Below are 13,216 nucleotides of genomic sequence, written 5' to 3'. Positions count from 1 at the left end.
TATATGCAAAAATTTTTTTTAAAGAAAGAAAGAAACTTTATTTCGCCAAAATATAGAATCACTAGAAAATATTTTCAATAATTGAAATATACATAAGAAATTAAAAAATACATTGTACGAAATAAAACACTGCATGCAAATGACCTTGATAGCAAGGTCACATCCGCATTACAGGAGCATCATTGAACAGAAAAAGGTTCTTTAAAGTAAGCATAAGTTATAGAAAATGAAAACCAAAAATAATAGAAATAACCAGATTATTAAATTTCAAGTTAATTAGTAGTTGAGACGTGATGATGCCTCTAACATTATTTTTCTATCTCGTAAGTGTATAAGTCAGTTCTTTCCTTTATTATAGTATAGATGATGCCATCATTTCCTTTCAATTGGCATTATAGTATGATCACATTGGATGCGTATATGTGCAGATGCACGTTTGGTCATGCATGATAGATTTTTTATCGGCTCATACATGATCTGACGTTCACTTACACATACACACGTCCAAGGTGATTATACCCTTAGCTTTAGCTTTTGTGTGTGGGTAATGATATGAGGTTATTATGACAAGTTACATCCAAAAACTTATATTATTCATTTGTTAATCAAGAAAGAAGCTATTAAATGGAAATGACTTCATATTGTCAGAACCACTGGATTATTAACACAAATTGATATACCGTAGTAGTTCAGGTTATTACACCATTATCAATCTCTAGTGAACTCAGAAATTTGAAGAAGGAAGCTACTTACTATCAGATGTATAGCAATAACATTGATAATAAGATTATTATCAGTCATGATAGCCTACTTACTTCTTCTTTTTCTTCTCAGCTTTTTTCCACTCAGGTGGGGTCGGAATTTCGGGTCAGTTGCTTCCAGGAGTCTCGGTCGTGAGCTTCGTTTGGTGTTAGCCCCTTCTCTGCAAGATCTTGAGCGATACAATTTTCTCATTTCTTCCTAAGTCCTCCCCTCTTCCTAGTGCCTTCGACATCTAAGTGAAGTGATCGTTCTTTTTGCCCACATAATCGTCCTCCCTTCTCTCCACGTGTATTTTTTATATTTCTGTAACCTTCATTCTGTTTCTTAATATTTCATTTCGGATTCTATCCCTTCTAGTTACGCCGCAACTCCACCTCAGCATCTTCATTTCAGAGACCTCCAATCTGTGTTCATGGGCTTTTTTAACTGCTCAGGTCTCTCTGCCCAGCCTACTTACTATCAATTCTAAATTGATGAGCTTTTGATGTCATTATAATATTGACTAACTGACTGATTATAACCGTAAGTTTTATGAATTTATTCCAATCATTCGATAATTTCAAGTATCCTATTCATCTTCTCATCCATTTAAACTGTAGTTACTAAATTAATTTGTCTTTCTTTTCGAATCCGTTTTAAACATTTTTTTCATCTTCACAGATGGCTGACATCAAAAAGAGTACAAACGATGTGTCTCTATACAGCTTCCTGAAATATTTAGAGTATGATGAAACAACTGAAACTAAACCATCGGTTGTTAAACAAGAGGAGAAAAGCGTATCTACTCAAAAATCTGCTGCTACACGTCCAGAGAAACAATCGAGTAGCCAACCACTATCTATAGTACCTGCTTCACAACTTATCGGCTGTACCTCGATGAAACCCAAACGAGAATCACGATGTATCAAGAAAGAGACTCTGTTTCAAAGCGCGATGGACAAATATGTTGAGAAAGCTTCTAAAAGTGGTGAAGCTGTTGATGAGGTGGCTCGAAATATTAAACAGGAGGATGAAACCTCTCGTAGTTCAGAAGAGATTGATGCAGATTTTGCATCTGTTTTAGATCAAATAGTATCTGGTAGTGACAGTCTCGAAAGTAGAGAAATGCTCTGAGTACAAAGATAGCAAAGCTAGTTCTAGAAGTATGTCAAGGCGGGAAAATTCGAAAAATGTGGAAAAAGTTGAAAATAGGAGTTCCTCAAGTCCCAAAAAGATTGTTGGCATAAAACGAAAATGTCAAGACCTTTTCGGGGACTCTGACTCAGAAGGAGACGTAGATGAACCTGGTAATAGAATCGTTAAGATTTCGAATGTAGATGATGCAATTACGAAAATTGTTAAATCGCCTGTTCCCAAAAAATTGAAGTTTGGCATTCATCATAAATCATCTCACAGAGATTCAATCAAGTCCAGCATTGATGCGTCTACGATTAACGGAAAGAACAAAATAACTCCTTCAAAATCGTCTAGTAAACATAAACATCCTAAAGACACCAAACAAAAACCGACCGAAGATTCGCCTAGTAAAATCGACGCGTCCCAAGAAAGAGATGTCAGACACTGTTATAAAATATCTCATGCCTTTCTACAAAGAGAAGAAAATACTTTCTAAAGATTTATTCAAATATTTGGCAAGAACTCTTGTGCATAAAGCTTTAAGCGTCAAAGAGATAAAAGGTGAGTGCATTTCTTTAAAATCATAAATTTGAGTAAAAATAATAGTTCTTTTGAATTACAGTATTAATTTTCTTTTACTAGGCTAGGTAGAACTTTCGTCAGGGACTCTCCACCAAAAAGCTATAGTAAGGTCCACGTTATAATGGCAGTGTGTGATTTGCAATGGTGTTCCTATCCTTGTCTATCGTTCAACAAAGTAGATTGCGCTATCTCTTTCACGCATTGTGATGTTGCCACATCGTTTTTATCAACAATGTAGAAATTCAACTAATTGACAAAATATTTAATCTCAATCATGAAAATTTATTATTACATCTTTAAAAAAATATATTTCCGTGACAAATAAAATATGATTAACAATTTTCAACAATAATGAAAAGTTAAATTCATCAGATATACCTGTATCAGCTGTTTGGGTGGCAAGGCTGAGATCTGGCAACCCTTTTCTCCTATCTTCCTACACTGCCATTATAACGTGGACCTCACTATATACTATTATAATTATTAATCCTATTCTATGTTTTTCAAGCTCTACATTTTTTGAACCTGATATTTATAGTTTTCAATGAAAAAATTATCACTTTGTAATTTATATCATTGTTTCTAATACTATCTCTTTCGCTTCCACCTCCACTCTATCCTCTGTATTACTATTATTATCACCAGAATATTCTATAGTCAGATTCACTATTTGGTGATTCACTATATGGACACGTTAATCAGTCGGTCCCGGCTGCCTAAAAAGCAGTCGTTAGTTCATATCAGAGGCCCTGAAATTGATCAGTTGCGACCTGAAAAACTCTGACACCAGACCTGAGCCAACCCGGTCACTCGATATTATTATTATACTATATGGTGGGACCTTTTCGTAAGGGACTCCCTACCAACAAAAAAGTCATACAAACTTACTTTTTTACTACATTGATACTTTTAGGAACTACAGTATTAATACAATAGAAGATGATAGGTACTACAAGACGAGAATATCGTCCTCATTTAAATTGATTGGAGGAAGCAAAAAAGAGTTTATTCCCTTATTGCACTCAAACTATTGGGTTTTACAAAGACAATATCTTATCATTTCTAGCATTTCCTCTAGGATTCCAGTAACTCAACCCTTGCATGTTGAGGAATCAATTATGATTCAGTATTATAGTGTATTCTATTTATTTTTCAAATGAAAAATCTGTGAAAAATACGGTTTATGGCTGTTCGGTACACTTTTTTTCATTATTTAAATTGGATAATCTTTTTCAATATAATTGTTAATATCATTATAAGAGTGAGAACAAGTGGCAACTGAAATTTTCAAGTGGTCTAATAAGCGAGTAATGGGACGTTGAAGTGTTAACTCCGTTTTCTTTCCAGATCATAAACGGTTTCGACTATATCAACAGAACTTCTCTTGAAAATTCAAAAAATATATCTTTTCAAACTAAAGCATGTTAATCCCCATATCGTTCATAAATAAAAAAGTAACATTTTTTGTAAATTCGATAACTTGTTTATTTTGGCATAAATCGCGAAAAACGCATATTAGAGCAAAGCCAATGCTATACTGAATGTATTAAAAAAAAACTCCAATGGAAAATTCGAAACCGTTTATTAGACCACTTAAAAAATTCAGTTGCCACTTTCTCTCACTCTTATAATGATCTTAACAATTATATTGAAAAAGATTATCCAATTTAAATAAAAAAAGTGAACCGAACTTGAGGAATCAATTATGATTCAGTATTATAGTGTATTCTATTTATTTTTTCAAATGAAAAATCTGTGAAAAACATGCTTTTTATGAGCAATTTATTTTGGGTTTCAGTAATACTACCCGTACATATCAAGGAATTATTCAGTATCAAGTGTGTTTTATTTCTTTTTTCAGATGAAAAATCAGTGAAAAATATGGTCTATCGAGTATTTGTGACAGTTGATCAATTTCAGACCGAAGAGGAAGTTGACAAAGCTATTAAAGTTTGAAAAAACTGACAATATCTATTTCTGTGAATGGATTCTGTAAGTGCTCTGTAACAATGTGATGGACCCCTAGTTCATTGTTGAACGCTTCTTCCTTTTAAAGTGGATCTGAATCTCATTTCTAAAAGACCTTGAGATTTTTTAGTACTGGCAGCCCTCATCACATTATTTTGGTTTGTTTTATTCATTGATATGGTTTATATTAAACTAATTAGTGTTTTATAGATTGTCTCATACCTTATGGTATGGGATGCTTTTACTTTTGAGTGTTTGAATTGTAAAATAATAAATATACTGTATTTTTTATTGAAATTTAGTGTTACTATTGATTGACACCAAATGCAAAGGTTCATCATTATTGAATTAGTGGTGTGCTTCCAGTTTTTAGTAGTTTCTGGATTGAAAATTTGATGTTGAATTAAGCTCAGGAATTTTCGCGCTGAGACGACTAGCAAAAATTTCCAACTTAGAAACGTTAAAAGCAGTGTACTTTGCAATGATCCACACCCACATTTCATATGGAGTTGAAATATATGGAGGAACAAGCATCTCAAACTTAAATAAAATACTCCTATTACAAAAAGAAGCAATAAGAATAATTATAAATCTTGATAGAGAGCAATCATGCAAGCCATTCTTCAGTAAGTTAAAGTTCATGACGGTGTACAGCCTGTACATTTATAGGACAATATTATATATAAAAACTAACGAATCTAGATTCCCACGGCAAGTAGATATACATAATTACAACACAAGAAATAAAAATAATTTTACAATAAAGAAACACAATAAGGAAAAATATAAACAAAGTCCAACGTTCATGGGAATAAAATTTATTGGTTGTCTCCCAGGTTGCATAAGACTTGAACCTGATAGATCAAAATTTAAGGAATTGCTGAGAGCATATTTGATGGATTTAGCATGCTACAGTATAAACGAGTTTACTGTAAAAAAATGAATTTTATACAGTCACTAATTTCTCTTTAGCTTTAAGTTAGTTTTTAGTTTTTGACTTTTTCATGTATGTTTTGGAAAGAAATAAATGATTGATTGATTGATGTTGGCTTTCTGGGAAAGAGGCATACAAACTCGCTGTGACTTGTCTTTTTCCTTAGGGCTACTTTTGAATATAAATCCGAGTACCCTTTTTAAATTATTTTGTTTAGCAGCCGAAACATTTCGTGACGAAATAATTAAAGAAGGGTACTCAGATTCATTTTTTTATTTTTACGCTGTGATTGTCTGCATGCACTCGCTGGTGGCGTTCAGTGTGAGCAGCTACAGACAAGTCACAACTTGTTTCTAAGACTCTTCGCAGATTTTGTTTCATAATCACAATGTTATAATATCACTTGATATCACGTCGCACGTTGTTCTTGGACCGGCTGCCGTCTGAATTACTCAATTTGAAACAACGGTAATCTAATGGTAATTCCACACTTAACTGATTGTCGGCCGACATTATTTATCGTCACGACACCCGCCAGGCAGAATGCCAATCAGAGCACATTCTGGGTGTCGTGACGATAAAATAATGTAGGTTGACAATCGATAAGTTTAGAATGACCCAATGGTCAATACTCAGAAAACTGAAGATTTGAAAAATCAGAAGTTACCTTAATGTTTTATTTCATTTATTTCTTTCAAGTAAAGTACGGTGCGATACTTCAAACAATTAGATTTTACAGACAGAACATTATTCTCCTACTTTTAACGGATTTTTTAATAATTATGCTAGTATAAAAGTCTTCTTGTGGAGTTGATACTCCAATTAAGAAATTATAATTTGTTACTGGTATCATATTATTTGATAATCCGGAGTCTAATTTTTCTTGTTTGATGGATCAATATTGTAAGGAACTCATTCCTCATACACAGACTTAGTGCCGGTTGCACAAAAGCCGGTTAAATTTTAACCGTGATTAATTCCAGGAAAACCAATAAGAGAAGCCGTTTTATCAAAAAGGCCTTCTCTGATTGATTCTCATGAAATTATTAACCACGGTTAAAGTTGAACCGGCTTTTGTGCAACCGGACCTTAGTCTATGTGGGGAATAGTCGACATTCAATTAATTTTTTATATAATTATACTACTGTATTAATGTTAATGATTTGTGAATAAACCACTTTAATTTTTCCTGGAAGCAACCGATCATTTTAACCGAAGTGAAAATTATTATTTCCTCTTCAGACAGTTTGTTAATCGTGAGTGAATGATTATCATCATTCATGATAATTATATGATGATTAGCATTATCAGTAGTAGCCTAATTGTTGCAAAATATAGATCATTACGATGGTGACTTTGAATTAGTGATATTAATTAACTCTCAACACAATGGCTGCACATAGAATAATAAGTTGAATGACTCTGCCGATCAACTTCGGACCGTGGTGAAGACATTGGAATAAGTAAGATGTAAGTAGGCTAACTTAAGAACCTAGTATAATATACCTATATAGCCTACTTATTAAGCTATTTTTACAGTTTTTCATCCTGAACCAAACAAAATTTTTAATACATAAATTAATAGGAATGAGGAAGAATGCAGCGTCACTCCCCCTATGATACCCTGGTATCATGTGTATAACTTATATAAAATACGGTACTCTATTATCTACGTTAATATTATTTATCTACGGTAGTCGATTGCTCCAGGACACTTCTGGTGTTTCATTGGTGTCCTATATACAGAATTATTTGAGCTCCAATGATGTAGGTACCGTACTACGTCAATTACGGTAGGGCTACCATTCATGATTTTAAAATCGTTATCCGGTGGTTCGGTAACTAGAACTAAGCTTATACTGTATAGAACCATCCTCCCCTTACCCTCACACATGTCTGAATCTTATGAGGGTATCACCCTCAGCAAAAAAAAAAAACAGGTTGTAGCATTAAGTTATACCTAGGTATTGTTGAAAATGGAGGCAGAATAAATCGTTTCCACTTTTTCATCCAATCAGGGTTGAAAGACATTGCGGGTGAAGACAAGAATAGTTTAAATTTCTTTTTAATCTACATAAGGTACGGTAACTACAATGCCCAGTAGGTCTATAACTTTGCGAACAGTGATTTCACTTATTTTTCAATCTGGTTTTATTCACGTTGTGGGAAAAAACAAGAATAGTTTTAATTTCTTTTTAATCAGCAGACTACGTACAATGTCCTTTATTACCTTACTTTGCAACAGTGACGGCACCGTTAGCCTACTGAATAATTTATTAATTATCATTCCGTGACGGCTTGGGGTTTTAGTAAACCGAATATAAATAGATCCTGCATGGTAAATGAAATGCCGGTAGCAGCTCGGCGGTCTTTCTGCTTCGACGCTGCAGAGTATTGACAAACCAGATAAGAGCTCGCGAAGGGAGGGGAGCGGCTGCAATTACGACTGTGACCCATGATTGTAGACGAAAAGTTACTGGATGAAGTAGAGGCCATCTATTATTAAATGCTTAAACGCTGGTTGCAAACGTGTCGAAAATACATTGAAGAATTATTCTGCCAGTAGCTTACGGCTTGAAAGTACGGTTTTCTTCATCCAAAGTCAGTGTCAGTAGTTCGATCGGCTTATTATTCTCTTGCGGTTATTGACTCGTTTCACCGTAGTCTGCTAACCCCAGTTTAGCTGGGAAGGAGTTTCTGTAGCAGCCTCCCGTAAAATCCAAAATTTCAGCATCGCCAATGGCTCCTTTGGCAAGGATCTGCTGTCTCACTTCTTATTTCTGAACATCTCCAATTATTTTGTAAGTAAACTCGGTTTTCATTTAATACTGTATCAGTTTATTGTTGTTTCCTGTAATTTTATCAGAAGGGCCATTGAAATTCCTCGAAAACTTGAAAGACATCTTGGAAATTGGTTCAGCGTACCAAGCTAAATTTAGCCGAAAGTACACGATAAATTATAACTTGAATTCACTTGAAGTCTATGGAATTTACAAACTGAATTGATCATCATTCATTACACAATTGGAATTTATGATTTTTGAGATTATATAACTAATAAGTTCTACTCTTATAACCTCTAATATTTACAACCACAAACAGTTCAACTTCCAAGCGTGGATGAAGGAATTTCGAATCTAAATTATTTTATTACAAATTTAAAAAGTATTCGCTATTCAACCAAGCTCAAAGAATTAGTTTATCTACAAATTATAATTTATTAAACTGCTGATAATAGATAGATTGAGGCTGTTTTGAATAAGTTATAGGTTATAAACGCCTCTGCTACCGTGCTACACCGCTGGAGATCCCAGTTTTAGATGTCTGCAATGACATAACTGTAGAGAATTCTTTTAAATAAAACTTTAACAGATGTAAAATTATATTTACATATCAAATTAAAAAATCCTTTGGATATGCTTTGTCAGTAAAATTATACTTGTCTAGTTTTTGTAAAGATCAAATGCAGGATCCCATGTAGACCTAGACCTGAGTTAATTCAGATTCTAATTGTAGCCCAACTGCTCAAATAGCCTACTCATTAGTTGGTGATTAATTTAAACTGAATGACTTGAGTCATAGAGTAGCACTTGGTCTAAGATTCCAATATAATATTGTTATTTGCCCGATTTGCCGGCCAGGTTTGCATCCTTCAGTTTGCTAGCCCTACCGTGGCTCTACCTTGTTCGAATCCCGCTTAGGCGCGGTGGGATTCACCGAAATACAGGAAAAAGGACTAGGATTTCCTGATAATTTCAAATATTTCAATATATTTTGCTTTGACGCGTTGAAGGTGCTAAACCTTAAAGTTGAGATTCTTCAATCAATGGGTTTGTTTGTCCTACATAGATTAACTCACATAGTCAATCATGAAGTTTTATTGAGTGTCTTTTATGCTCACATCCATAGCCATTTAGCCTATGGGATTCAGCTCTGGGGAGATTGTTCGGCATCTGTTAAACTTTTCAGACTCCAGAAAAAGGCCCAAATAATTTGTCAGGCACCACCCTTAGCAACATGTAGGCCACTTTTTCGTAAACTAGGCGTCCTGACTCTCTCATCTTTATATGTTTTTACCTGTCTGATGTACATGAAGAAAAAACCTTAATGAACATAGTCGAAATGGTGACATACATAATTATCAAACCAGAGGAAGGTTAAATCTCAGAATTGATTCTCACCAATATGCGAGTACCCATAGGAATTGGAGAAACATGTCCATTAAGCTATTCAATGAGCTTGCCCCTGAAGTAAGACTGTTGAGTACCTCACTATTCAAGTCACACATAAAAGGCTTACTTACAGAAAGATGTCTTTATTCTGTTGGAGAATTTTTTGAATAGCTTCAGTGTTCATCTGTTTAACTGTAACAGCTTTGTTGTGACTTGTGTTGGATCCCGTTTTAATACCTGCTATTTATCAATTGCTGCTGTTTATTACTATTTGCCAATTTTTTTTACAAAAGTATTATTTTGACTACCTATATTATTATTATTTTAAAAATATTTTGACTGTTTGTAATTTTATTGTATTTTGACGTTTGTTACAACATTTTGTGTTTAATGACAATAAAGGATTATTGATTGAATGATAGCCTAATGATATGAATATTAATTCCTAATCTATTTCAAGTATAACTATTTCAGGCATGAAGTAGACAACTTGAATAAAATTGTAGGAGCGTCTACCTTGCATTGGGAGTAGGAATACCAGGGGTATGACCATATTGGATGCACGTGAGATCAGGAAGGCCAGGCATTGCCTCTCAGGTGAGAGGCCAGGTTCATGATTATTATACTAGAAGACGTGATAATGTGGACCTGCCTCAATTGCGATTGGCCAGATCACACACCAGTTTCCCAATTCGCACCCTGAAAGTATCCAACAGGCTCCCATTGTGTGTCCATGCATTGGAAGATGAACAATTTAAAAAGCTACTTCGAGATGAACTTCTCACACCTCCACTCTATTCCTTGAGTGAAGAGGAGATCACTCGTTTCATTTGTCTCTTTTCAGTAATCCAGTAGTCTCCATCCATGACCAGCACTTCCTGGATAGATTGCGTCATAAAAAATATAGAACTTAAAACTTGATAACTAGACCAGTAAGACTAGACTAGACTAGATGGGAGGAGACTAGACTAGATGGGAGGAGACTAGACTAGACTAGATGGGAGGCCAGTAGTAGATCTCAGAAAACATTGGATTGACTCTTCATCCAGGGAGTAGAGAGCCAGACTCACAAGCTTCTCACGAAGTGCCCTCTTGAAGATGTTTTCCTCCTGTTCACGGAAGTACACCGGCATCCTGTTGTAAATCTTGTAACTCTTTGACATGCCATCTCTATAGTAAGTGTAATTTTTATGAACGTTTGTGGTTTTCAATTTCTTATGACGAAATCTATCCAGTGTAAAGACTGGTCATAGATGAAAAGAGAATTGAATTGACCAAAAGCGCAGATGAGAAACAAATCCTGAAAAGATACTTAGAAACACGTTATGACTTGCATTTAGCTGCTCACACTGAACGCCACCAGCAAGTGCATGCATTCAGTATGAGTGTTCTAATTCAAATTATCTATTTGCAATTTCATTCGTTTACAATATTATTTACAACATGTAAAGAATTTCTGCATTGTCACAATTCTACAGATATTCAATTATATAAATCACAAATTTATAAAATACATAATAAGACCCTAGAGAAGTTTAGTAACTATTATAAGGCTACAAGTTTTTGATTTGAATCCAATCAAGCCTTGTGTCTAGATAGGTTGGAGTTGGATCCGAGGGAGGAAAGCGGTAAAAGCTCTTCTTATAGCTTTTCCCATATTTTGTCTCTCATCTGCACGCTTGATCATGCATGATCACACTTGCACATAAGTGAATCCAATGTGATCATACCCTTACAGCTCAAAGTAAGTAGTCCCATCTCAATAGCCGTCAAATCTGCAAAGCCTCAGAACCCAATTGGCGGAGACTGGATAGCTGACTGGCGGGGAACTACAAAAGCTTTCCTTCCCAGACAATAAGATTTTTCAACAGCCTTCATAGACAAATTCAGGAAACACGGGACTCTTGGTTCTATACCACAGTGAAAAATTTACTCCTGAAAAAGCCACTCTACTCACTGCAGGATTTTTACAGGGAAACAATAAGATTTTTTAACAGCCTTCATAGACAAATTCAGGAAACACGGGACTATGGTTCTATACCACAGTGAAAAATTTACTCCTGAAAAAGCCACTCTACTCACTGCAGGATTTTTACAGGGAACCTCTTTTTGGGAGTCAAGCACCTCCACAGCGTGAATGACCATGTAGGTTATTTTACTATGATCAGAGAATTCCGACACTGCTAACTGGAAACCCCAGTCATTGGCAACGACCTCAATTATCAAGTAATTCAAAAAAGGGTATCTTATAATGAATGTAAATCTACAGTGGTGTAAAATACTTAGGTACCAAAGGCAGAAACCGCAATATTTGTAGCAGAGAATCCAAAGCCTGTATTGGCAGTGGAGATCGCATGTGCATTCAATGTGATCATGTCCTAATATCAAAGTGGAACTATATAACTTAAGGCTGTGCAAAGGCTAAAAATAAACTTCCAACTGGTGATATTTTTCAAAGTTTTTCTATCATCAAGCTATCAAAATGAAAATGTTTTCTCAGGAAAACATTTTTTTCCCGATCATTACTTTTTGAGATAATATGAGCGGCTAAAGTTTAAATTTTCGGGACAGAACATTATTTCAAATTCGGTGAGAGATAAATCCATGAGATTTAGAGGATAGATTCTTCATGGTATTGTTGATTAGTAAAATAAAAATTTCATAAAATATCAATTTTTGAGACAATTATTCAATTTACCAAAAATAACCAGAAATAACTTTTAGTTGAGTTATTTTTGGTAATTTGAATAACTTTCTCAAAAATTGAGATTTTAAGAAAATTTTTGTTTTACTACATCAACAATACCATTGTAATGAAAAACCTCTGCATTCTAGGCTTTATTGATCAGTAATATCAGTATTGTTAAAGTAGCAGATGCACTTTCCAGAGTGTGTAATGCAACTCAAACCGATAAATTACACTCCCTACACTGTGACTTGTGTCACCCTGGAGTGACCAGAATGATTCATTGGGTAAGAACTCATAATTTACCCTATTCAGTTGAGGATGTCAGAAAAATGACTTCTTCATGTCAAACATGTAATGCCATAAAACCTCAATTTTTCAAGAAATTGAAATCTACTCTCATAAAGGCGACACATCCATTTGAAAGATTAAGCGTGGACTTCAAGGGTCCTCTTCCATCAAAAACTAAAAACAAATATTTGTTGACAATAATTGATGAGTACTCTAGGTTTCCGTTTGCATACCCTTGTCCGAATATGAATTCATCAACTGTAATTCAGTGCCTTGTGAACTTGTTTACCACATTTGGTTTACCTTCTTATGTACATACTGACAATGGAACCTCTTTCAAATCCAGAGAGCTGCAGGAATTCCTTCATAATCGAGGAGTAGCCACTTCCATGTCATCACCTTATAACGCACCAGGAAATGGCCAAATCGAACGAGAAAATGGTACAATTTAGCGCACAGTGTCTCTTACATTGAAGCATAGAAATTTGGATGTATCTGATTGGGAATCTGTGCTCCCAGATTCTCTACATTCTATTCGATCCCTATTGTGCACGGCTACTAATGAGACGCCACATGATAGGATGTTCCGACACTATAGACAATCATCTAATGGTATAGCACTTCCAACCTGGCTTGCCCCTTAAACAAAGTCCTAATGAAAGTACCTATACGAAGAAGTAAATTCGATCCATTGGTCGAGGAGGT

The 13,216-nt window shown here is 34.8% G+C and overlaps 2 protein-coding genes across 5 annotated transcripts in view; both read left to right on the top strand.

The window, feature by feature from the left end:
- Positions 1 to 4,725, top strand: part of LOC111058830 (ATP-dependent DNA helicase Q5) — a 45,377-nt gene extending 40,652 nt beyond the window's left edge. For both annotated transcript variants that reach the window (XM_039433235.1, XM_039433236.1), the window contains exons 12-13: positions 1,423 to 2,439; positions 4,322 to 4,725. In XM_039433235.1, the coding sequence (XP_039289169.1) occupies positions 1,423 to 1,875 (453 nt within the window). In that variant the 3' untranslated portion in view covers positions 1,876 to 2,439; positions 4,322 to 4,725. The remainder of the gene's footprint in view (positions 1 to 1,422; positions 2,440 to 4,321) is intronic.
- A 2,950-nt stretch (positions 4,726 to 7,675) lies between these two features.
- LOC111060381 (histone-lysine N-methyltransferase EHMT2) overlaps positions 7,676 to 13,216 on the top strand; it is a 69,689-nt gene continuing 64,148 nt past the window's right edge. For 2 of the 3 annotated variants that reach the window (XM_039433232.1, XM_039433231.1), the window contains exon 1: positions 7,676 to 8,163. The gene's annotated coding sequence lies outside the window, so the exon portion shown is untranslated. The remainder of the gene's footprint in view (positions 8,164 to 13,216) is intronic. The other variant, XM_039433230.1, reaches the window with a different exon arrangement.

The sequence above is a fragment of the Nilaparvata lugens genome, chromosome 7 (assembly GCF_014356525.2).
Source record: "Nilaparvata lugens isolate BPH chromosome 7, ASM1435652v1, whole genome shotgun sequence".
In the NCBI taxonomy this organism is placed as follows: Eukaryota; Metazoa; Arthropoda; class Insecta; order Hemiptera; family Delphacidae; genus Nilaparvata; species Nilaparvata lugens.
The sequence above is the reverse complement of the archived record's forward strand: the minus strand, read 5'-3'. Positions and strand labels throughout refer to the sequence as shown.